The sequence below is a fragment of the Juglans microcarpa x Juglans regia genome, chromosome 6S (assembly GCF_004785595.1).
Source record: "Juglans microcarpa x Juglans regia isolate MS1-56 chromosome 6S, Jm3101_v1.0, whole genome shotgun sequence".
NCBI classification, from domain to species: domain Eukaryota; kingdom Viridiplantae; phylum Streptophyta; class Magnoliopsida; order Fagales; family Juglandaceae; genus Juglans; species Juglans microcarpa x Juglans regia.
In genome coordinates, this window is record NC_054605.1 from 8613099 (window position 1) to 8640525 (window position 27427).

At 37.7% G+C, this 27427-nt stretch overlaps 1 protein-coding gene and 1 pseudogene across 4 annotated transcripts; both read right to left on the reverse strand.

Moving 5' to 3' along the window:
- Positions 1-6898: 6898 nt before the first annotated feature.
- On the reverse strand, positions 6899-18170 carry LOC121236941 ((+)-cis,trans-nepetalactol synthase NEPS1-like). 4 transcript variants are annotated; one of them, XM_041133464.1, is made up of 2 exons: positions 8603-8762; positions 6899-7937 (listed from the first exon to the last, which is right to left on the reverse strand). In XM_041133464.1, the coding sequence occupies exon 2, from the start codon at positions 7885-7887 to the stop codon at positions 7102-7104; it is 786 nt and encodes a 261-aa protein (XP_040989398.1). In that variant the 5' UTR covers positions 7888-7937; positions 8603-8762; the 3' UTR covers positions 6899-7101. The 4 variants fall into 4 exon arrangements, with proteins under 4 accessions (XP_040989398.1, XP_040989399.1, XP_040989401.1 ...); XM_041133465.1 differs by having other exon boundaries at positions 6899-7934; positions 8603-8760; XM_041133467.1 differs by lacking the exon at positions 8603-8762 and adding an exon at positions 18050-18170 and having other exon boundaries at positions 7081-7934.
- Positions 6899-27427, reverse strand: part of LOC121236940 — an 81950-nt pseudogene continuing 61421 nt past the window's right edge.

Sequence of the window (27427 nt, forward strand, 5' to 3'; positions counted from 1 at the left end):
AACACTTTGCTCGAGCTACATTGAAGTCCGAGAGTTCACTTGACTCAGCTCGAAACTTCGCTCTAGCGAACTTCAAGTCAGAGAGCTCACTCGACATGGTTCAACACTTCGGTCAAGCTACATTGAAGTCTGAGAGTTCGCTTGACTCGGCTCGACACTTAGCTCGAGCCAACTACAAGTCAGAGAGTTCCCTCAACATGGTTCAACACTTCGCTCAGGCTGCATTCAAGTCAGAGAGTTCGCTTGACTTGGCTCGACACTTCGCTTGAGCGAAATGTTCTGGAAACCTAATTCTCTTAGGTTTGAGCGCCACTTTCCTTGTTTGTATAAAAGGAAACCTTTTGGTCTTTCCTTTGAGTGGAGAAATTAGAGCAAAAACATAACCTCTTTCCAAGAGCACTTGAGAGAGTTTTCTCCCTACATTCAAAGTTGAATATCTCTTGGAAATTATACCTCCACCATATCACACTCAAGATAAAACACCGTTAAGTCTATTGGAATGGACGTGTTCATTGAACGGAAGGTTTCCGGAGCTGCCGTTGCTGTAGAGATCAAATATCTCTTGGCAGGTTTTTTTTTTTTTTTTTGAGAAGTAGAATTACTTGTAATATATTAAGTTTAATGTTGCGATTCAGCCATTACAAGAATAACAAGGTCAATATCAATCTTTTCTTCATCTAACAACACTGCTTCCCTTGCAAGCCGATGTGCAACCCGGTTTGCATCACTTTTGACATGTCTTACCCTCCAGTCAGTTCCATGCATCATATGTTTGATGTCTACAATAATGGGATAGTAGCTGTCCACTTCTTCTTTCTGATTATGTATGGCAATCACAACATGTGAAGAGTCACCCCCAAACATGCAGTCAAGCAGGCCAAGATCTTTACACAACTTTACAGCTTCATTTAAGGCCCTTGCTTCAGTCATATCAACATTTGACCAAAAATGCATGGGTTTCATCAAACTCATTAACACAACCCCTTCCCAATCTCGAAGCACAATGTCAATTCCAATCTTATTTGCTTGTTTCTGTACAGCAATATCCCAATTGATCTTTATATATCCATCTAGTGGAAACTCCCATTTAACTGTAGCATTTGGAACTGAATTCTGCTAATGAAAAATGGCCTTCTATCACTCAACCTGCCTTCCAAGTTTCAATGTCAATTTTCACTTCTCATATTTTTCCATCTTTTCTAGTGGTCCTGCCCCTAATATTACTCCAATATTTAACGTCTAACGAATAGACTAGTCGTCGTTCGACTATTCTTCTATATTGCCCTCTGGTTAGACATATATGCCCTCACATAATTGGCATAAGTACTAAAATGTCCCCCTACATTGAATTGCAGACACGGAAACTACCAAGCAGAAAATTCTTGAAAATATCCACTATTTCCTACTTGTCTCCCAATTGTCTGATCCCACTCTAGAAAACATCGTTTTGTTGTATCTGCATAAAACAATCTATCTATGTCTGTCATGTTTTACGAAATTTAAGAGTTGTATCTTGATGAGGTGGTTCTACTTGGCACTATCTCTTTGTACTTGTCCGAGCTTCAAGATAGTACAAGGAGAATTGAGATAGTAGAAAGACCAATACCTTCCGATTGGGAATTTTGAGAATTGAGTTCCTAATTGAGTTATTAAATGAATTAAGAATAATTAAAATACCAGATTTGTGCAAGGGAATCCCCACGCTTTACTATTTGTCAAACTTGAATACATTTTCCGTTAGTTACATTGCTTCACTTTAATTTACATTTAAAATTAATATTTGTCCTCTATTATTCATTTAATATTTTTCTTTAGTTCTTTTTTCTTTAGTTCTTTATTCTTTCTACTATTCTTTTAATTTGTCTCCCTATAGAATCGACACCCCAAAGTTGTACTGCAACTACTACGTTATTCTTTGGCGTAATCAGCACTTCTAATAGAAAAGATGCCATTATGAGCCCCTTTCCAGGCCAGTTTATCAAGGTTGCCCAACACACTAATAGGTATCTATAATATTGCATCAGAAACAGCATCATTAAAAATAGATTGAACCAATTGAACATTCCACCAAGCAAACTGTTTATCAATTAAGTCCTCAACCAAAGCATTAGGCCTCAAAGTCTGTACTAGAGATTGAATCATATACGAACTCTCCCTTGGAATCCATCTGTCGTGCCAAATATGAATCTGTCTACCATTACCCACTCTCCAAATAAGACCATCCTTAAGAAGCCTTATAGCCTGTCATATACTTCTCCACACAAAAGATGGTCTTGACCCCAAGTTGGCATGTAGCACTGAGGATGAAGAAAAGTACTTAGCCTTAAAAATTCTGCTAGGTAGGGAATTACCTAATAGAATTTGGGGCTGTAAGAGATCTCCATGCCTGTTTAGCTAATAAGGCCATATTAAAACCAGTCAGATCCCTGAATCCACACCCTCCTTTCTGCTTACCAGCACATAATACATGTCAAGATTTCCCATGCATTTTATTTCTATCTTACATGCCACTCCACCTGAAATTTAAAATTAAGGAGTTTAACTTCTGACATAAGGTTTTAGGCAAAAGAAACACACTCATGTAGTATGTTGAGACTGATTGGAGCACTACCTTAATAAGAACTTCCCTTCTAGCTTGAGATAGAAATCTATTTTTCCAATTCACAATCTTGCCTTGCACTTTGCTCACAATATCCTGAAAATCCCTCAATCGAGATTTACACACCAAACTAGGAAGTCCCAAGTATTTCTCCATGTTGGATGAGTCATTTAAACCAGCAATCTCCTTAATATATTCCCTTGTTGAGATAGTGAATATGAAATTTTGTACTTAAATTATATTTTTGTGATCTGATTTTGTTCTGTTCTGAATATGTTCTGTACTCTGATATGATATGATGTGATTTTTGAAAACCTCTGGCATAGCATTCTGTTTCTATTTCTGTTCCGTTCTGACCTTACCATGGGTGTAAAATTGTGGCCTCTGTTCGGGTTGGTACCAACTTTTTCATTTCCCGTGCACCCACTTTGGAAGCAAAATGATTTTTTGTGTGGTCTTTCCTATGTGCACTCGGGGCTCCGAGAATAATATAGGAAAAATTCACGTTCTGTTTTTGCTCGGTTGGCCACCGAGGCTTGCACAACCCTACCACAAAGGTTGAACATGGTCTTTTTTCTTATATGATAAATAAGATGTAATGTTTTCGGTTTATACTCTACCAAAGGGATTTTATTTTGAATTTTCACTCTAATATTTTGATAACATATTCTAACTCTGCATTCTGAAAGCAAATATTCTGATTTTGCATTCTAAAATGAAATTTTTGTTCTGCATTCCGAAAGAAAGTATTTTGTTCTGCATTCTAAAATCTGTAAATGCTCATATTTGCACATTACTATATGTTCTCTGCTTACTGAGTTGTTTATAACTCACTCCTTATCTCCAAATATTTTTCAAATAATTTTGATGTTTCAACTGGAGAACAAGAGTATGAAGTTTTAGCAAGGTGTGATGATCGTAAAGAAATAAGTGTTCGAGGGTACAAGTACTTATTTGAGAGTCATAATTAGTAAATTAATTATTTTCGGATATTTTGATGTGTTGGGTTAAGTATATTTTCGAGTCTTAGAGAGTTTTTAATTTATGTTATTGAGAATTTTTTTGTTGTCCCTATGAATGAACATAGATACTTTAGTGGAGCAAATGATTTAATATTTTATGGAGTTTTTCTGAATTTTATAGTTGTGGTATTGGAGACGATTTTAGGTAATATGAGCTAACTGTAACACCCCGGTCCCGAAGATATGGAGAGTTAGCTCTTAGTACTTTAATATCAACTTCCATATCACAACTATAAAATTCAGAAAACTCCATAAAATATTAATTCATTCACTCAACCCAAATATCCATGTTCATTCATATGGACAACAAAAAAATTCTCAATAACATAACTTAAAAATTTCCTAAAAACTCGAAAATATCCTTAACTCATCAATCAAAATAACCGAAAATAATCAATTTATTAACTATGATTCTCAAATAAGCATCTGTACCCTCGAACACTTATTCCACTATGATCATCCATCTTGTTAAAACTCCATACTCTTGTTCTCTAGCTAAACCATCAAAATTGTCTAAATGATATTTGGAGATAAGGGGTGAGTTATCAACAACTCAGTAAATAGAGAACATATACTACTGTGTAAACATGAGCATTTACAAAGTTTAGAATGCAAAAGTCAGAACATGTTATCAAAATATCATGGAGAAAGTTCAAAATATTCATAATCAAAATCCATTTGGCATAGCATAAACAAACTGAAACATCACATATTATCTTATCATATCGGAACAAAGACCATGTTTAACCCCCGTGGTAGGGTTGTGCAAACCCCGGTGGCCAACCGAGCAGAAACAAAATGTGAATCTTCCCCTTATTATTCTCAGAACCCTGAGTGTGCACACAAGAAAGATCACGCAGAAAACCACTTTGCTTCCAAAGTGGGTGTACTAGAAATAGAAAAGTTGGTACCAACCTGAACAGAGGCTATAGTTTTACACTCGTGGTAAGGTTAGAATGGAACTGAAATAGAATGTATGCTAGAGGTTTTCAAAAATCACATCATATCATATCATAGTATAAAACATCTTTAGAATATAACAGAATCAGATCGCAAAAACATGATTTATGCGCAAAATTTCATATTCGCTCTCTTTTGCATAGTTCAGAAAAAATGCAAAAATAGTTTATGTCTACACCAGTTATATTAGAAAATATTTTATTATTAAACAGAATCTCATGAGTAATGCATATCAAATAGCTGAGGTAATTCAAATTTCTTTTCATAACCAAACATGCATATTTTTCAAAAATCAACTTAAGCCCATTTTATTTTTATGCAAAGTCTAGCATAGAAACCCCGCTTACTTGGACTTCTTAACTTTTCTAAATTTTCCTAAAAAATGCCAAACAATTATTACTCGTCACCTATAAAATAATCACGTAATTCTTGTAAATTTCAATTGAACATGTATTTTAATATTTAAGCCTAAACTTCTAAAATAATCCATTTTAATTCCTCAAAACCTAAAATTCTCATGACCTCGAAATATATCATCTCTTTCTAAAATCATCAATGTCCGTCTAATAATTTTGACTAAAACATTAAAAAAAAAATCTAACTTATTTACTATTGTAATCAAACTATAAATTTAAAACTAGATCATATAACTATATCACAATATTTTAAATTAAACAACAACTATTATTTAATGAACTAGATCATATCTAAAGTGAACAAATAATTTTACACCATTATCGTTTACTCTTAAAAATAAATCTCTACTTAATAACATGTTAAAATTACTTAAAAGTTTTCTATAAACATAAATAAAATCGAGTCTACCAGTATATATTAAAAGTTTAAAACATACTAACACAGCTTGTAATTCGAAGGGTAATAATGTAATTAAAACACTTGTTTTTATTTTAACCTAAAGGTGTGCATCACAACCTACGTAAACCATCCTATTAAAATTTGTAAAAAGAAACAGAGACTAGTAAATGCACGGAGGCTCACCAAGAGAGAAGTGGAACGTGCAGCAAAGTAATGGGCTCGGCAGTGGACAACAGTGGCCACGGCGGCGAGGCACTGAGAGAGAGAGATGCACACAACGAGAGAAAGGAATGGAGAGGCAGTGTAAGCTTCGGTGATGGCTCACCGTGAGGGGTTGCTACAGACTGAGGTGGCCTGTGGGTGTCCGGCGTCCTTCTCTGTGCTGGTGGTGACAGCTTGGAGTGGCTAGTGCGGTGCGGTGGTTTAGTCAGTAGGATCTTTGTTTTGGGTGGCTAAAAACAGAGGAGTTTGTGGGTGGTGTTTCTTTCAACGGCTGGACAACAGTGGTGAAGGGCGGTGTTGTGAAGGCTATTGACCTTGCACTGTGCCTGAGAGGGAGGAGACTTCGACGTGGTGGTGGTCTGAGGAAGAGTAGCTACGTTATTGGTTTGGTTTTCGGGGAGGCCTTGAGGGGTGTTGTGCATGGAGCTTGATGGAGGCTGAGCCGTAGTGTGTCAAATGTGGTGGTCTAGTATACTATAAGCATGCTACGAACGTACATGCGTGGGTTGAGGCGATGGGCTGATTTTCGGACGGTGTGAAGAAACTTAACTATGGTGTTGCGGCTTGATGTTTTGCAGGAAGTATGTAAATATATATAAATATATATACATATAGGTGATTGAACATAAAAAGAAAATCCTGAGGAGACGTGCATGGAAATTGGCATGGAGCCGTGCTTGACGTAAGGCGTATTCTTGGTTCTCATGGGCTTGAGTCTGATAAAAATATTGGGTCATTTCAAATATTTAGCCCATGTTTCATAGTGAAAAAAAAAACTATTAATAAATGAGCTACTCTCTGAGTTTTGAGCCTCGACTCATCTTACAAATACATATATATACTTGTTCCATAAATTCTTTGGCCCATAAAAAGATTTTCCATACGGCCCAAAAAAGAATATTTAAGAAAATTACTAAAATAGCAAGTCTAGTTAAAAAAAAAAAAAAATTGATATCCACCAAAATACAAATTGGACCTGCAATTAGTATATAAAAAAATATTAATCGAAAATTAATTGGGCTCTTTCTATATATAAATCCAAAAATAAAAATTTTGGAAAACGGCTTATTGCTGGACTCGAGTGTTAAACTAACTCTCCAGACATCTGGGATCGGGACGTTACAATGGATGATTGAACGTAATTTTTATACGTGGGAACGTTGTTTAAATAATATTCTAACGTCACTAATAATATCTTTGGTAACGGTTTAGTGGTCGTCATAAATTCTAAACTGACACAAAAACTATACTTTGTAGTAGTGAAATTCTATTGCAAATCTGAAATCAAACCGTGAGACATTATATTTTATTGGACGATCGGTACATATTCTCATTTGCAACACATCACATGGTAGCTATTTGCTCAACAAACACAGGAAGCTTTTATTGCAGAAAACCAAGTTCGATATATATTAGATACACCCTCTCTAGCTTTATTTTTCTCGTACAAGTATTATTTATAAGGCATTTGTTTTGATTTCGCTAGTCAAGCCAGCCCCCATCAACCAATAGATCATGCCCACTGACAAATCCAGAATCATCAGACGCAAGAAAGAGTACAGCATCCGCCACATGTCCCAGTTTCAGTGCAACTCCTTTTAAACTTGAATGCGGCTCAAATGCCTTCTCCAACTGCTCTGCATCCATTCCAAATGCACTGCATGCCATTGGGGTTGCAACTGCAGCGGGTGATACACAGTTCACCCTAATGCCATGCTCCCCTAGCTGCCTGCTTGCGCATCGAACAAGCCCAAGCACTGCGTGCTTTGACATATAGTAATCGGTTTTTTGGGTTGCACCTCGGCTTGCTGCTATACTTGCGGTGCAGACGATGGTCCCCCTCACACCCCTTTCAACCATAGCACGTGCTGAATGCTTTACACATGCGGCCATGCCGCGCACATTGATCTCAAATAGGTGGTCAAGGGCCGACAAGTCCAGGTCAAGTACGGTCTGATCTGACCTACTAAAAATCCCGGCATTACTAAACATGATGTCAAGCTGCCCATAGTTCTTGACCGTCCATTCTACCATGGCTTTGACCTGCTCTTCATCAGTAACATCACAATGGATGTATGCGGAATGGTTCAAGCCAATGGATTTGGCCACCTGCTGGCCTAGTTCTTTTTGGAGATCAGCAATCACCACCATACGTGCACCATGCTTGGCAAAAACATGTGCGGTCGCCTCCCCGATGCCACTAGCACCGCCTGTGACTATGGTCACTTTGCCTTCTAGTTTCTTCTTACACAACGAGGATTCCGCCATTGTAATATAACGACAAGATTATACGATAGATGTAGCAGTAGGCGTCTCTGCTAAAAGATAATGACCAATATTTGGCGAACTTTCAGTGGGTGTACGTTCTCATTAGCAAATAATGCACTCTGACCAAAGAATCCTTTATATAATAGCACTACGTACAATAATTGGCGTATTGATAAAGCTAATTACATTCAAACCATGTGAGACACAACTGTATAATATGCCAATTATTTGCTACAGTACAACTGTACAAAATCGTGTTTCACTTTCCCAGCAGCATAATTGAAAGAGAACATGACCCTGATGGGTTTATCTAAACCAGTACTCTATTTGCACAACGAAAGCCGATCGAGAGGAGAACTATTATTTTTTAATGCCTTAACTACATACAAACTCATCACTCGACAAAAACTAGTACACTTAGGAGTAGATCGCATCAAGAATGGTTGGCACTGTTATTCAAAATATAGCACTGATTTCATCTTAACGAAAGGGAGATTAAATTCATAGTGGGTTCATGAAACAACACAAATAGTAATAGAAATGAGAAGCAGTATTTCAGTTTGCTTCAGAACAGAGAAGGAAAAGACTTCTTCACAAAAGGAATAGAAAAGGAATTTAGATCAAATTACCGAGACCCAATAAATTGTTTCTGAATAGAATTACTTGTAGCCAGAAGAATTTACAGCTAGATAGTGAGAATAATATATTCACATACCGAATATGCTGTGATTGTGTTGGAAGAATGAATGGAGGCCGAAGAACGTCCAGGTCGGTAGACCGAGCAAGAGATCCAGCAACCGTGAATTTGTGTCGCGAGGAGCTAGGTACCTACAACTTTTTGTGGCCTTAAAATATATAGCACTAATGTTATCATGCCCTCTCATTTTATCCCCTCATTTTAACTGTTCATGTATTTAATTTTTTTTAATTTTTTTCTTCTACTTATTGTTTAAAGAATTAACTATTAGTGTATTTTTTTATTTTTTAAAAATATTTAAATATTTTAAAAAAATGTAAAGGAAAAGAAATAAAAAATAAAAATTTACTAGTGAGCATGCTCAGCAGTCTGGGTGACACACTAGCACTACTCTTAAAATATCTCGATAAATCGATAGTCAACGTAATAGTTACGATTGTTAAATATTTTAATATGCAACGTTTCTTTTTAAAATGATCCATATTTAATCTAATAAAATAACATGCGATTTGAAACCTATATATCTTGTAACACTCCGTATTTCAGTGTATTTTTACTGAAGGATTATTTTTGATTGTTCAAAAATTTATCCTCTTATTTTAAAATTGGTCGGATTTTTAGTAAGTTTATTTCTATGATTTTAATTTGGTGAAAATTATTTTTTTATGTGCTTTCCAAATATTTATTTATTGTTATGCATTTAAATTGCTTTTAATATTTAAATTAATTACCGTGGGATTTAATTATTTCAATTTGACTTTACCATTACGTTTAACTTATTTTATTTAACTTGTGGTTTTAAAATCATCTCCGTTGGATCATTTTTGTGACCCAAGTTATGAGGATTGGACCTCATTTCTTTTCCCTCCTTTTTTCTTTCCTTCCTTTTTCTTTTCTTTCTTTTCTTTTTCTTCTTTATTTCCTCTCCTTCCCGCGCACTCCCTCTCCCTCCCTCTCTCTCCGTCCGTTCTTCCTCACCGCCCAGCCCGCCGCCGTCGCGCCGCCGTGCGCGACACCGCCCAGCCGACCAGCTCCCCCTCCCTCCGGCGACCTCACCTCCCAAATCTCAGCCCCTACCTCGCCGCCGGTAGCCCACGCGCCCCCACGAAGCCGCGGGCCACCTTCACGCCAGCACCGCCGTGAGCCGGCGGTGGCCCTCACCGCCCAGCCCGCTAGCTTCCCCAGCCGCCGGCGACCTCACCCCACCAACCTCACCTCCATCCGTGCCGCCGTTAACCACCAGTAGCTCTTCGAAGCCGCGGCACTCCTTCCGCCGTTGCGCCACCGTCGCACCACCATTGGCCACCATCTTCCTACCACTTCATCCCCGACCTCTTGGCAACCCATTGGACCCAACCCCACCTCCGATCCGTCACCGGTGAAGCTCCACCAACTACATTTCCGATTTGGGCATTTTGGTCTTCTACCGCCCATTCCGCCGCCACCCACGGAAAACCACCGCCACCATTGGCTTCACCGACCGCCCTAGGCCCTACCCTATCAATCTTGGGTCTTCGTTTGTCCTCGTTGAAAAGTGGGTATCTGTGACCCACGGCCACAGTGTATTTTACACTGTGGTGTTGCTCAGAAATCACCACTTGCAACTTCGAGATCCTCCGGAAATTGTTATATTGCACTGTAAGTATTTTCCTTAAAGAACTTTCGTGATTTAAATATATTTTTGCACTAACACATATTATCTGTGAATTGATTTGTATTGCCGGACTGAGTCCGAGGAGTTTCGGGGGTCGGATGGATTGTGGACGGAGTTGTGTGTTTGTTTGCATTATGAATTGTGGTTGTTGGTTGTTGGTTATGACTTGTTCACGTACATCGGATATTGCATGCATGATCATGTTTGTAAAGAAAATTGGGTTTTCGCATGATTGCATACATGTTCATGTGTTTATTGGAAATTGGATTTTCATATGAATAAAAGGAAAAGAGACTGTAGGGATGGTGGTAAGCAGGGATGGTGGTTGTGTCCCGCCTGTGATTCCCGCCTACAGTGCTCTGTTAAGTATGCATTGTGTGTAAAGGAACTGTAGGGATGGTGGTAAGCAGGGATGGTGGTAGAGTCCCGCCTGTGATTCCCGCCTACGGTGCACGCGTTAGGGATGGTGGTAAGCAGGGATGGTGGTTGTGTCCCGCCTGTGATTCCCGCCTACGGTGCACGCGGTAGGGATGGTGGTAAGCAGGGACGGTGGTAGAGTCCCGCCTGCGATTCCCGCCTACAGTGTCCGATAAATGGATTATTTGTGTGAATCATTTTATGAGAAAATGTTTTACGGTTATTTTGGGCCAAAATGGGATTTTTGGCGTGTGTTGGAAATAATCATTTTTCTGGGAAAAAATGATATTTTATGGCTAAATGTATTTTGCTATATTGTTGGTTGCATTAATGTATTTTTATCCCGAGAGTTGTTTGGTTTATACTTACCTGTGGTACCATTTTATGGTATCGCAGATTTTGATGCAGATGATGATGGCGAGCCTTAGCTTGGCTCCGTTGGAGGAGTGATCTGGGATTGCTCCTGTTTAGTGAGTTATGTGTTTTTTATCAATTTATGTATTTACCTTTTGTATTATATTTGGGATGACTGTATAATTTTTAAAGATAAATTGTGTTAAATATTTGTATTTAAATTCTGGTACTTAGTTGACTATCCGCTGCGTTATTATATTTGTACACTGTTGCATGTACACACACTAGCACTTCGTTGGGATGTGTGACCGTGTTGTCACCATCCTGGCGTCTCGATCCCTGTGTATTTATATAAGGGGGATTGGGGGCTCCACAGGTGGTATCAGAGCAGTTCGGCTCTGGGTAAAACCACATGTCCCATAGGTGTAGTACTAGAAAATTTTAAAATTTTGATTTGAAATTATTTTGTTGGGAGTACATTATTTTAATTTAATTTATTTATTTTAATTGTACGTTAATTGTTTGTTATTTATCTTATTTTTGTTATTTTAGTTTATTTAGTTATTTTATTATATGGCAGGCAATTTTACTTGTTTCAATTATTTTCTTGTGTACTATTTCATTTGTTTTATTCCTTTTGTCTTATGATATTTTATTTTGTTGGTTTTATTTTATTTTATTTTATGTGATATGGTTGTTTTTTAATTTATTTTACTATAATTATATTTTTTAGTTTGTTTTAAACTGATAGTGGGGTTAAGGGTTACGCTATGGCAGGAAAATGGTACGACCAAGAAGGCAAGCTAATGAGCCCGAGGATGAATTACCGAGGGGTGATGGAAATTATGCCATGGCGAGGGCGTTGAATAGGATGACGGAGTTTCTTCAGCAGAATTTTCGTCCACAGCAAGGAGAGCAGTACAGGGCGATGCAAGCCGGGTGCACCTATGAGCGCTTCTTAGCGCATAGGACCCCTGCTTTTTCTGGTGAAGAGGATCCATTACGGGCTAGAAGGTGGATTCAAGATCTGGAAAGAACGTTTGAAGTCTGTGGATGCACTGAGGCCCAGAGGGTATTATATGGGAGCTATATGCTGCAAGGTGAAGCGGCAAATTGGTGGGAGACCAAGCGGTCACTTTTAGAGATGGAGTTGGGATCCTTGGCTGCTGTGTCTTGGCAGCGTTTTAAGAAAGAATTTGATGATCGATTTTTTCCTGTTTCGGTGAGACGGCAATTGGCTCGGGATTTCAATAATTTGGTTCAAGGAGACATGACTGTCGAGCAGTATGCAAGGAAATTTATGGAGCTTGGGCGGTTTGCTCCTCACCTCATTGCTACGGAAGAGATGCGGGCTGAACGTTTCCAAGAAGGGTTGCGCCCTCAAATCCGCAGGCAGGTCGCATGCTTGGAAATCCAGAACTTTCAGAGGTTGGTCAATGTGGCCTCAATTGCTGAGCGAGAGCGAGGTGCTGTGGTAGATTCCCCTCCGGGTAAGAAGCGACTGAACGTTGATGGTGAAGGGAGCAGCTCCGGGTCGCCACAGAAGTTTGTGCAAAGGATCGGGGCCAGAGCGCAGGCAGCTTCCGGTATACGTATTGGGGGCCGAGCTCCAGTTTGTGGTAGATGTAATAGAGCCCACGAGGGCGAGTGTCGTCAGGGTTGGAACCAGTGCTTTGAGTGTGGTCAGACAGGACACTTTGCTCGTGAGTGCCCTAATTGGACCCAAGGGAATCAGGGTGGTCATCGCGGTGGTAGGACTAATCAGAGGCAACTAGTTCAGGCTCGGGTGTATGCAGTGACTCCTGGTAGTGCTGGCGACGAGATTCCAGGGACTCAGGACGCTGGAGTTACGGCAGGTATGGGTCTAATCTTACCTTTCGTAATGGATGCCATGTGTGGTTTATTCTTGGGTTTTGGAAAGTTATGCAAGTTGTATCCATGCCCGTTGGGTGTTGGAGGTTGTGTGATTTTCTTAAGAGTGTTCTGGTTGTATTTGGTATCCTGCTTTAGAGTGATGGTTGGCCCTACAAATTTCGAGGACGAAATTTTATTTTAAGGGGGGAGGATGTAACACCCCGTATTTCAGTGTATTTTTACTGAAGGATTATTTTTTATTGTTCAAAAATTTATCCTCTTATTTTAAAATTGGTCGGATTTTTAGTAAGTTTATTTCTATGATTTTAATTTGGTGAAAATTATTTTTTATGTGCTTTCCAAATATTTATTTATTGTTATGCATTTAAATTACTTTTAATATTTAAATTAATTACTGTGGGATTTAATTATTTCAATTTGACTTTACCATTACGTTTAAATTATTTTATTTAACTTGTGGTTTTAAAATCATCTCCGTTGGATCATTTTTGTGACTCAAGTTATGAGGATTGGACCTCATTTCTTTTCCCTCCTTTTTTCTTTCCTTCCTTTTTCTTTTCTTTCTTTTCTTTTTCTTCTTTATTTCCTCTCCTTCCCGCGCACTCCCTCTCCCTCCCTCTCTCTCCGTCCGTTCTTCCTCACCGCCCAGCCCGCCGCCGTCGCGCCGCCGTGCGCGACACCGCCCAGCCGACCAGCTCCCCCTCCCTCCGGCGACCTCACCTCCCAAATCTCAGCCCCTACCTTGCCGCCGGTAGCCCACACGCCCCCCACGAAGCCGCGGGCCACCTTCACGCCAGCGCCGCCGTGAGCCGGCGGTGGCCCTCACCGCCCAGCCCGCTAGCTTCCCCAGCCGCCGGCGACCTCACCCCACCAACCTCACCTCCATCCGTGCCGCCGTTAACCACCAGTAGCTCTTCGAAGCCGCGGCACTCCTTCCGCCGTTGCGCCGCCGTCGCACCACCATTGGCCACCATCTTCCTACCACTTCATCCCCGACCTCTTGGCAACCCATTGGACCCAACCCCACCTCCGATCCGTCACCGGTGAAGCTCCACCAACTACATTTCCGATTTGGGCATTTTGGTCTTCTACCGCCCATTCCGCCGCCACCCACGGCAAACCACCGCCACCATTGGCTTCACCGACCTCCCTAGGCCCTACCCTATCAATCTTGGGTCTTCGTTGAAAAGTGGGTATCTGTGACCCACGGCCACAGTGTATTTTACACTGTGGTGTTGCTCAGAAATCACCACTTACAACTTCGAGATCCTCCGGAAATTGTTATATTGCACTGTAAGTATTTTCCTTAAAGAACTTTCGTGATTTAAATATATTTTTGCACTAACACATATTATCTGTGAATTGGTTTGTATTGCCGGACTGAGTCCGAGGAGTTTCGGGGGTCGGATGGATTGTGGACGGAGTTGTGTGTTTGTTTGCATTATGAATTGTGGTTGTTGGTTGTTGGTTATGACTTGTTCACGTACATCGCATATTGCATGCATGATCATGTTTGTAAAGAAAACTGGGTTTTCGCATGATTGCATACATGTTCATGTGTTTATTGGAAATTGGATTTTCATATGAATAAAAGGAAAAGAGACTGTAGGGATGGTGGTAAGCAGGGATGGTGGTTGTGTCCCGCCTGTGATTCCCGCCTACAGTGCTCTGTTAAGTATCCATTGTGTGTAAAGGAACTGTAGGGATGGTGGTAAGCAAGGATGGTGGTAGAGTCCCGCCTGTGATTCCCGCCTACGGTGCACGCGTTAGGGATGGTGGTAAGCAGGGATGGTGGTTGTGTCCCGCCTGTAATTCCCGCCTACGGTGCACGCGGTAGGGATGGTGGTAAGCAGGGACGGTGGTAGAGTCCCGCCTGCGATTCCCGCCTACAGTGTCCGATAAATGGATTGTTTGTGTGAATCATTTTATGAGAAAATGTTTTACGGTTATTTTGGGCCAAAATGAGATTTTTGGCGTGTGTTGGAAATAATCATTTTTCTGGGAAAAAATGATATTTTATGGCTAAATGTATTTTGCTATATTGTTGGTTGCATTAATGTATTTTTATCCCGAGAGTTGTTTGGTTTATACTTACCTGTGGTACCATTTTATGGTATCGCAGATTTTGATGCAGATGATGATGGCGAGCCTTAGCTTGGCTCCGTTGGAGGAGTGATCTGGGATTGCTCCTGTTTAGTGAGTTATGTGTTTTTTATCAATTTATGTATTTACCTTTTGTATTATATTTGGGATGACTGTATAATTTTTAAAGATAAATTGTGTTAAATATTTGTATTTAAATTCTGGTACTTAGTTGACTATCCGCTGCGTTATTATATTTGTACACTGTTGCATGTACACACACTAGCACTTCGTTGGGATGTGTGACCGTGTTGTCACCATCCTGGCGTCTCGATCCCTGTGTATTTATATAAGGGGGATTGGGGGCGCCACATATCTTCCAGTATTTTAACCAAAAACTGACATAATCACGAGATAATAATTACACTAATAACTTTACGCCGACTATCTCTCAATGGCTAGAGATACAACTATGTTGTAGGTGACAACATATAACACCTTGCTAGAAATTCAATGGTGAAATTTCTATGGGCTTTAGGAACCGCGTGAAAACTCGGTAAATTTTTACGAATCGACTAATCGTGTAAGTATTAGTCTGTCAGCATAGTCAATGTTACTCACTCACTTTGATGCCATAAGTGCGATTTTATTTATTTGAGGTACCTAAAAGTGTCAGAATGGGAAATGGTCTGTGCCATTAGTTTTGTTTGAATAATTAAGATTTTATGGCGTAATAAACCCATTTTCATTTTCAGAAGAAATGTTCGTTCGAAAACGCATTTTGATTATTTCAAGGTACTTCATAATTGAATTTTGATAAAAAAAAATGTACAATTAGGTTAGTATATTTATTTAGGATCTTTTAGTGCAAATTTTATTTTTCACTTTTCTGGAGTGAATAGTAACCTCGATAGTAGCACCAAGTGCAGTGTTTTCAAAATCACAGTGTGGAATGTTCAAATTAGGTTAGAGAAGTTTTGTTTAGACACTTGGAAAGATCTTAGCCACACTTGGTGAATAGTATTGGACACTTGGCACCAAGATGAATCATGAGATGGAAATGTGAAGGAAATCAAGGTATGAGATCATGTTACCTAAGTAAAACACTATTCCATCCAATCATCCATTTTGTGCCAAACAAAATAGGGTTTCAACCCTAGTGAAACCCTAAATACTTAAAGTCTAATTGAAACCCCAAAAAGTTAGGAGGAAACCAAAACTCTTAAGGGTTACCCCAAACCCCAAACTTGATTTCAAAACCCTAATGGATCTGATTTTTAGCATTGTGTTTAATCATTTAATTAAATCACTTGTATAACAGGCCGCTAGAAATTTAATGTGAAATTTCTATAGGCTTTAGGAACCTTGTGAAAACATCATAAGTTTTCACAATTCAAACTAATTGCGTAGGTTTTAGTTTGTCAGCATAGCAAGAGTTATCACTCACTATGGTGCTAGAAGTGCGATTTTTATTTATTTGACGTAGTTAGAAGCTTCAGTTTGAGATATGGTCTATGCCATTAAACTCAGTTGATTATTTAGGATTTTATAGTGCAATAATCTCATTTTTAGTTTTCAGACAAAATGCTTGTTCGAAAACGCGTTTTGCTTATTTCGAGGCACTTCAGGATTGAATTTCAATAAACGAATTACACAATTATATTTGTATGAATATTCAAGCTTTTCCAGTACAAAGTTTATGTTTCACTTTCCCAAAGTTAATAGCAACCTCTTTAGCAGCATCTAGTGCAGTGTTTTCAAAATCACAGTGTAGAATGTCCAAATTAGGTTAGAGAAATTTTATTTGGACACTTGGCAGAATCTTAGCCACACTTGGTGAATAGTATTGGACACTTTACACAAAGAGAAACAATGAGATGAATTGTAAAGGAATTAAGGTGTGAGATCATGCTACCTAAGCAAAACCCTGTTTTCCATTTGGTAAGCCAAGTTGTGCCGGACCAAAGAGGGTTTCAACCCTAGTGAAATCCTAAATTGGTTGGAATCCAATTGAAGCAAAACCCTGTTTTCCATCTGATCAACCAAATTGTGCCAAACCAAAGAGGGTTTCTACCCTAATGAAGCACTAAACAGTTGGAATCCAATTGAAACCCCAAAAGCTTGGTTGAAAACCGGTTTCCCCAAACCCTAAAGTTGGCCTCCAAAACCTTTTTGATCCATTTTTTAGTGTTGTGTTTTATCACATGATTATTCCGCATGCAATTAATTCCTTAAATTCTTGTTATGACATCATTATCCAACCCCTTAAACTTTAAAATTTTGTTTGGAGCAAGAAAAATTAGATTTGGACTTGATAGCATCCCAAACCCTATCTAAACTCCAAATTGAAGTCCACTTGGTTAAGGCCCATGAATTTGGCCACCTTGGCAAAACTTATTGAAGAGTTTCCTCCCCCACATGGTAGGCCATCCACTGCCCTTGAACTGCACCCAATAGTGCCTTCATGTGAGAGGGGAAATCCACCCCATCACCCTTCAAACCAAACGGCAGCAGTAGGCAGTCCTTGCCCATCACTATTCTTCACTTTATGTGAGAGAGGCAACTCTATCAAGGGTCAGTCAAGCCCATACCTCCCCCCTCTAGAAGTCTAAAGTCGTGCAAGACACATGTCCTAGTTTCAATGCAACTCCATTTAAGCTTGAATGCGGCTCAAATGCCTTCTCAAGTACTCTATTTGCAGAATGAAAGCAGATCGAGAGGAGAATTAGTATTTTTTAATGCCTTAACTACATACAAACTCATCACTCGATAAAAACTAGTACACCTATGAGTAGATCACATCCAGAATGGTTGGCACTGTTATTCAAAATATAGCACTGATTTCATCTTAACAAAAGGGAGACTAAATTCATACTGGGTTCAAGAAACAACACAAATATTAATAGAAATGAAAAACAGTATTTAGGTTTGCTTCAGAACAGAGAAGGAAAATACTTCTTCACAAAAGGAATATAAAAGTAATTTAGATCAAATTACCGAGACCGAATAAATTGTTTCTGAAAAGAATTACATGTAGCCAGAAGAACTTACAGCTAGATCGCGAGAATAATATATTCACATACCGAATATGTTGTGATTGTGTTGGAAGAATGAATGGAGGTCGAAGAACGTCCATGTAGACCGAGCAAGAGATCTAGCAACCATGAAGTTCAGAAGTTGTGTTGTGAGGAGCTAGGTACCTACAACTTTTTGTGGCCTTTAAAAATCTCCATAAATTGAAAGTCAGCATAATAATTACGATTGTTAAATATTTTAATATGCAACATTAATTTTTAAAATGATCCATATTGAATCTAATAAAATAACATGCAATTTAAAATGTATATATCTTCTAGTATTTTAACAAAGAACTGATCTAATCACGAGATAATGATTACCCTAATAATTTTAGGTCCGACTATCTCTCAATGGCTAGTGGTACAACTATATTGTAGGTGACAACTTATAGCAGCCCGTTAGAAATTTAATGGTAGAATTTCTACTGGTTTTAGGAACCTCGTAGAATGGTCATTTTATTTGTAAAAAGTTGTTTTAACCATAGAGAGGTCAATCTGGGCAATAAACTGGATAGTGTATTGTATTTTGGAGTTTTTTACTAAGCTAATGAATTGATCTTGGTCCGAAATTTTTATGGAGTCTAGTTAACATGTATATATGAGTATTGGTTGAAGATCAGTTGCACAATTAAAGCTTTCGATGGAATGTTTTCTTAGATCTAAAAGGATAGAAACTGGAAGGAGAAAAATTTTTTCTTTTTTTTAGAAACATTGGATCTTTTGTGTTTGAATCTTACTCCAACGACTTTGATGATTTTATTTGATGCTCCTAAGCCTTATATATACATCTTATGATGTTAGTTTGAAGATCTTTAGTGTTAGTTTCAAAGATATGAATTTTATACAAAAGAATACTCGGTTTGGTCAAAAGTTTGATGATTTCGGCTAGATCCATGTTTTGGTATATTTTTAGCCATGTGATTTTAAGTTTAATGCTTGGATTTACTTTAGGACACATTTCTAAATCACATGATGTTTTTGGTGTGAAGCTTTCTTCATGGTATGTCTCGGATTAAGTGTTTGATCAAATCAAAGTTCAGAAACAATTATGTTTTTGACTAAGTGTTGGAGCCGAGTACTTCAAGTGAGATTTTATGATTTTTGGTGACTTTTATATGTTGATTCATAGCATGTTATTTCTAAGGAGTGTGTTATGGACATGTTAGAAGAAATTTTTGAATTTTTGGAGTTCTTGGAGATGTTTTGATAAAGGTCAAAACCTTGAGATTCAAGGATTTGTGTTTTGGTTATAGGTATGGATCTTTTGATTAAAAACTTTTGTGCTTTGTGAATTACATTTGTTTTGGGTGTTTTAAGCATGTTTTCAAGCTTAGGATATGTGGATCCGTGTAACACTCGGGTCCAACAACAAGCCGTTTTTCTAAAATTTTTGTTTTTGGATTTATATGTAGGGAGAGCCCAGTTAATTTGTCAAGTATTATTTTTTTTATACTGGTTGCGGGTCCAAATTGTATTTTGGCGAATAACAAATTTTTTTAAAATGGGTTTGTTATTTTAGTAATTTTCTTAAATATTTTTTGGTTTGGATGGAAAAATCTTATTGAGGGTCAAGAAAATATTTTTGACTAGGTGAAATGTTTTATGGGGGCGTGATAATTAGGTTAAAATCTTTTTATGGACCAAGTGGGTATTGGCCCGAAAAATTTATATGACAAGTTGTATTATTTTTAGAGACTGAGTCGAGGCTTATCATTCACTGAAAAAGCCAAAATCTCGTACGCCCAAAAGCCCAAGGCCCACACTCGTTTGTTTTAAACCATGAAAACCAACTATCAATTTATGATCAGTTTTCCCCACCCCGTACGACTCTACTCCCATGCACGTGCACGTCTCTTTTTTGTTTTCGTTTGGTCCTCAATCACCTATATAAATACACCTTATATACCTTCATGCATGGTCGCCTCCTTCATGTCCTAGGGTTACAATAGCCCTTACTTTAACTTCAGCAAGCCGTAGCCCCCATGGAATCCCATGCACGACAGCTCAGCCAGTCCCACCTCCAGGCCAACCCTCCATACTGTGGAAAGCCTGCGCCACAACCTCCACCCCACGTAAACTTCTACCTAGACCCGCGCCACAAGTCTATACCAGAAGCAACCTTGCCGCAACACCTGAAGCAGCCATAGCCTTCCTCTTCACCCTCAGTAACAGCCCAAATAGTAGCCACCATCACCAACTTTCGTGGGAAGCAGAAACTACAGTTGATCTAAGCCATGGTGACAGAGCATCCTCGTCCAAACCGAGAGCCATGTCGTGCCACAGTTGAGCTGTGATGCGACCGTCAATAGCAATAGATGACGCTAGAGATTAAGCCTCCACTGCCTAGTGATGTTCAGTGCCACCGTCCGAAGCACCCATGCACGCCGCGTGATGCATACAACTCTCTCTCTCTTGGCTTACTCTATCTCTTTCACATGTCTCTCCCTCATATCTCTCTCTCTCTCTCTCAGTGTTACTCCACAACACCGACCACCCAGTTCGCCCCAGTCCGCTGTCGTGAGCTTCCCTCTGGTGAGAAAGGCCTCCGTCGCACGTCTCTCTTCCCTCTTGGTAAGCTTTCAAAATAGGAAGTAGAAAGTAGAATAAATTTTGAGAGGATATTACAGTTTTGCCCTTTTAGTTGTAAGCCATCCAAAGCATATTGTGTTCTGAATGTGTAGTTTCGGTTGGTCTTGATTAAATTGTGGGCTTTGTTTACGTATCGGGCTTGTTGTTATTTGGAATTAGGTTAAGTGATTATTAAGAGGATACCAATAAATTTGGGAAGTGACAATATTTTAGGGTTATGATAATTTTAGAATTTTAAGAAAATAGGTTATTTTAGTATTTCAGGTTTAAGTATTGAAATACATGTTCGATTGAAAGTTTACGACAGTTACGGGACTATTTTATAGGTGATGATTAATATTCGTTTGGCACTGTTGTGGAGAAATTCTGAGAAACTAAAAAGTCCAGGTAAGTGGGGTTCCTATACTAGATTTTACATAAAAATAAAATAGGTAAAATAGGCTAAGGTTGATTTTTTAAAATATGCATGTTTTGTTATGAAAAGAAATTTGAACTGCCTAAGTTATTTGTTATGCATTACTCATGAGATTCTATTTAAGAATAAAGTATTTTCTGGCATGACTGGTATAGACATGAGCTATTTTGGCATTTTGTTTCTAAACTGTGCAAAAGAGAGCGAATATGAAATTTTGTGCATAAATTATGCTTTTGTGATCTGATCCTGTTTTGTTCTAAAGATGTTCTTTACTCTGATATGATATGATGTGATTTTTAAAAACCTTTGGCATAACATTCTTTTTCTATTTTTGTTCCGTTCTGACTTTACCACGGGTGTAAAACTGTGGCCTCTATTCGGGTTACTACTAACTTTTTCTGTTTCCGGTGCACCCACTTTGGAAGCAAAGTTGTTTTCTGCATGGTCTTTCCTGTGTGCACACTCGGGGCTCTGAGAATAATAAGGGGAAGATTCACATTCTGTTTCTGCTCGGTTGGCCACCAGGATTTGCACAACCCTACCACGAGGGTTAAACATGGTCTCTGTTCTGATATAATAAGATAAGATGTGATGTTTCAGTTTATGTTATGCCAAAGGGATTTTGATTGTGAATATTTTTTAATTTTCGCTCTGATATTTTTGATAATATTCTGATTCTGCATTCTGAAGGAAAATGTTTTGTTCTGTATTCTAAAAGAAAATGTTTTGTTCTGCATTCTAAAAGAAAGTATTTTGTTCTGCATTCTGAACTTTGTAAATTCTCATGTTTACACACTAGTATATGTTCTCTGTTTACTGAGATATTGATAACTCACCCCTTATCTCCAAACATTTTTCAGATAATTTTGATGGCTCAACTGGAGAACAAGAGTATGAAATTTTAGTAAGGTGTTATGATCGTAGAGGAATAAGTGTCCGAAGGTACAAGAACTTATTTGAGAGTCATAGTTAGTAAATTGATTATTTGTGGATATTTTGATGTGTTGAGCTAATGATATTTTCGAGTCTTTGGGGAGTTTTTAATTTATGTTATGGAGAATTTCTTTGTTATCCCTATGAAGGAACATGAATATTTTAGTTGAGCAAATGAATTAATATTTCATGGAGTTTTCTGAATTTTATAGTTGTAATATTAGAGATGATTTTAGGTAATATGAGTAAACTCTCCGGACCTCTAGGAACGGGGCGTTACAATCCTTTTTGCAATATTTCGATTTGATCATAAGTTTTAGAGTTGGATGAACTTGCAAACAAAAAGCAAGAGATATGGCATTTGGAAGTTTTGGGCTTATAATGTTTTTCATAGTTGTGATTGTTTTTAAATTTTTCTAATTTGATATTTAAGTATACGACAAATTTACATGAGGAATATAAATTTTGATAATTTTTGGAGTTAGAATATAAAATCCTTAAGTTATGTGTAAAATTGTCATTTTTCCACATGTAGAGGGTAAACTTTTAGTCTAAGATATATTTTTTCATGTTTCTAAATTATTAGTGATAAAGTGTCTAACATTTTAAACCCCTACTTACAGTTTCTCTTATTTCGTGCTTTTCCACGTAAAACGCAACGGTTACAATAAGTTAGCTTCTAACTTACTGCCAGATTACTATGTATGTGTATTGGTAAGGAAACTATTGGTTATGTACTTATGTTATCATATATGCCATGTCACTACAGGTTTATCTGTCATGAAATAGTTATTTGTTACACATTATATTCTGCCATGAAATAGTTATTTGTTACACGTTGTGATATGTCACATAATGCTATCTATTATACGTTATGCCATGTCACGCAATGCTATCTGTTACACGTTGTACCATGTCACGTAATGTTGTCTGTTATAAGTTATGTCATGTCGCATAATGTTATCTGTTATAAGTTATGCCATGATTCGCATATTGTTTATCTGTTTCATGTTACGTCAAGTCATGAACTCACGTATATGTCACATTACGCATGTCATGTCATCTGTCCTTTCGTTTCACATCACATCATGTCTCTACTATAGAGTGTGTGTCTAAAACAGTATTTTCTCAGTCAGTCATACCTAGGATGCTCGTGACGTAATCACTATGATTGTCCGAGCATCTCCATTTATAATTCATGCGTGGTACTTCCAGCATAATCATTTTAATTGTTAGAGTACCTCTACTCAAATTCTCTTGAGTAATCATTCTGATTATCAAAATATTACTAGGTACTCGTGATATAATCATTCTGATTGTTAGGGTATCTCATTTAAAATACTCATAACATAATCATTTTTATTGTCTGAGTATCTCTGACGAAATATGGTGGGCAGAATCATTTTGATTATTCACAATTCCTGACGAAAGAACTGGCAAAATCATTTTGATTGTTATAACTCATTTACTTCCACGTTTAGTTATTTTCAATTTCAGTTCATGCTATTCCACCATCAGTTTCATGTCACACTATTTTAGTCAGTTCCAAGTTCATGTATTTCACATTCAGTCATGCTCAATTCAAGTTCATGTAATGCACGTTCAGTCGTGTTTCAAGTTCACGCTCAATTCACACTCTAGTTCACATCATGTCAAGTTCAGTTTCAAGTTTAATCCACGTTCAGTTTAAGTCATGTTAGTTCATGCCATGTTACATGTCAAGTTATGCCATGCTTATTCATGATTATGCATTCATGCCTTTACTGTCTTGCATGCATTTGTATAACATCCAGTTAGAAATTCAATAGTAGAATTTCTTCAGGCTTTAGGAACCCTGTGAAAACTCCATAAGTATTCACAAATTAACCAATCCTGTAGGTTTTAGTTTGTCAACATAGTTAGTGTTGCCACTCACTATGGAGTTAGAATCGTGATTTTATTTATTTGAAATAATTAGAAGTGTCAGAATGACATATGATCTGCGTCATTAGACTCAGTTGATTATTTAAGATTTTATCACCCAATAATCTCATTTCTAATTTTTGAACGAAACGCTTGTTTGAAAATGCGATTTTATTATTTCGAGGCACTTCGGGGTGAATTTCGATAAACGAATTTCAAGATTTGTTTAGTATGTATATTTAGGATTTTGCAGTGCAAAGTTTTTTCTACAGTTTCCTAGAGTGAATAGTAATCTCAATACTGGCACCTAGCATAGTGTTTTCAGAGTCACAGTGTCGAATGTTCAAATTAGGTTGGAGAATTTTTATTTGGACACTTGGCAAGATCTTAACCATACTTGGTGAATAGTATTGGACAGTTTTCACCAAGAGGAACCATGAGATGGATTATGAAGGAAATCAACGTGTGAGATCAAGCCACGTAAGCCAAAACCCTATTTGATCTTATTTCTAGCGTTATGTTTAATCGATTAATTAAATCACTTCCATGTACTATTAATTCCTCAAACTCATGATATGCTATCATTATCCACCCTTTTAAAACTTAAAATTTGATTGGGCCAAGAAAAATATGATATGGGCTTGGTAACATCTCAAACCATAACCAAACCCTCTCTAAACCCCAAATGCAGCCCATTAAGGCTCACAAATTTTGGCCACTTGGAAAAGAATCTTGAGCAAGTTTTCCCTCCCCCATGTGATGTTTTGGTTTGAAGATCTCACCATAGAATGCCTTAGATCAAGTGTTTGTTCAAACCTAGTTGGGAAAGAAATTATGTTTTTGGCTAAATATGGAGCCGAGTGCTTCAAATAATGTTTTGTGATTTTTTATGACTTCTATGTGTTGATTCAAAGCATGTTAGTTCTAGATAATATGTTATGAACATGTTAGAAGAAAGTTTTGGATATTTGGAGTTTTTGGAAATGCTTTGAAATAGTTCAAACCTTGAGATTCAAAAGTTGTATTTTAGTTAAAAAGTTTGGATCTTTCTACTAAAGGGTTTTGTGATTATGTGAAGTATAATTTTGTTGGATGTTTTAAGTATATTTTTAAACTTAAGATATAAGGATTTTTGTTGCAATATTTCGGTTTGATCATGAGTTTTGGAGTTGGATAAAATTGCAACAAAAATCAATGAGAAATGGTCTTTGAAAGTTTCAGCCCTAGCATGTTTCTCATAGTTTTCTTTTGTTTTAACTTTTTCTAATTTGATATTTGTGTTTAGGACAAAATTTACATGAGTAAATTTGTGTAAATATTTGTATAAATTTTGGGAATTTTTAAATTTAGGATGTGAAATCCTTAAATCAGGGGTAAAAATGTCATTTTCTCACATGTAGAAGGTAAAATGGTAATTTTACTCTAAGTTAGCATTTCTTCATGTTTCTATTTGTTAGTGATTATGTTGCTAACATTTAGAACTCTTACTTACAGTTTCTCGCGTTTCGAGCTTCGCCTCATAAAACACGACGATCACTGTAAGTTAGCTCTTAACTTTACTATCAGATTACTACTTATGTGTGACAGGCAATGAAACTACAGTCTATGTATGTATGTTATCATATATGCCATACTATGCCATGTCACTTCATGATTATCTGTTACATAATTTATTCTGTCATGTATTTCTATCTGTTATAAGTATATCATGTTACATAATGCTATATGTTACATGTATGTCAGGCTACAAAATGTTGTATGTTACATGTTATGCCATGTTACGAAATGTTATGCGTTATATGTTATATGTTATGCCATGTCATGAAATAATGTCTGTTACTGTTATGTAATTTATGAAATATTGTTTGTTACATGTTATGTCATGCTACAAAATATTGTATGTTATATGCTATGAAATATTTTCTGGCTCATTGTACGTCATGTCGTTTGCCTCACGTTTATGTCATGTTACGTTACGTCAGGACTTTTATCCTTTCGTTTCATGTCATGTTTCATCTTGGGTACAATTTGTGTATCTTGGGAAGTACATTTCAAGTTATGTCAAGTCTGTTTATGTCTATCACTACCCGAATTGCTAGGATGGGGTAATATCCTAGTGAAACTCCTTTGTTCACGCTAGAGTGTCTAAATTAGTGTGAAATTTCCTAGATTGACAAAGTACAGTCAACAGGTTGCAAATGAAGCCTATACCGGAGCGCACCAGGCACTAACGCCGATGAAGCCATATTTCAGTTCACGTTATGTGTACTCGTGCGGGTGCAAATACTTGATACTTGATACATATAATACGTGAGTCCACAGCAAGTGTAGCACATACAATACGTGTGACCACATCAATTGTGGTACGTACAACACATATGTCCACAGAAAGTGTGGCACATATGTCAACGCACTCACAGCTGGTGCAGATACTTATATTGTGATGCGATAATCGATAGGGACCATAGCTCAAGGAGACCCGGGTAGCATCCACAGGGTCACTTTTAATTATCACGTTTGATAGAAAAGATTACTCTATTATGGTAATCCCATGAGACAAAAATGTCATTATGGTAACCCCATGAGACAAGAATGTCATTATGGTAATCCATCCCATGAGACAAGAATATCATTATGGTAATCTCATGGGAGAAGAATGCCATTATGGCAACCCTATGAGACAAAAATATCATTATGGTAACCTTATGGGAGAAGAATGTTATTATGGTAACCCTATGAGACAAAAATGCATTTCAAGTTCACGTTCATGATATGTTTCAAGTTCATGTTCATACTATGTTTCAAATTCACATTCATGCTATGTTTCAAGTTCATATCATGTCATGTTTCAAGTTCAAGTTCATGTTATTCAGGTCAAGATTCAAGTCATGTTAGTTTATGCCATGTTACGCATCAAGTTATTTTATGTTTGCTTATGACTTTGATTATGCATTCATGTTTTTACTGCCATGCATGCATCCTCTGTTAACTTGTTGAAATTTGTATTCAAATCTCACCGTAGTAGTCTCACCTACCATTTCCCTTGATTGGTAGAAGATGTGTCAGGTTGCGGAGAGAGAGAGCAAAGCCTAGCCGATTGGAGGAAGTTTATTAGACGACGCCAACGCGATGTAGAGATTGTGGCTTCCTTAGATAAATTTTTTGACAGTATTATGGCATCGTTGGCCTAGTTATGCGAGTTACTCGACGAACTAGCCCGGTAGTTATTATTCTAATGTTGTAATTATCGAGTTCAGTCTCCCATGTTTTGAGATTACAGTCTTCTGAGACCTGTACTGTAATCATGGATGTTTATCCTTTCCGTATGTATGGATCATATTTTAAGTAATAGAGATATTATTAGTTTGGTGCATAGTGTTGCTTGAAGAAAAAAATTATCTGCTGCGAATATTACATACTGTTAGATGCATATTAGTAACATTGTATCTTTATCTATCATGAACTGGGGCAAGTAACCTTGTGTTGCATGTGCCGACATTCCATATGTCCGTCCGATCCCAAGAGGAATCTGGGGGGGTCATAGG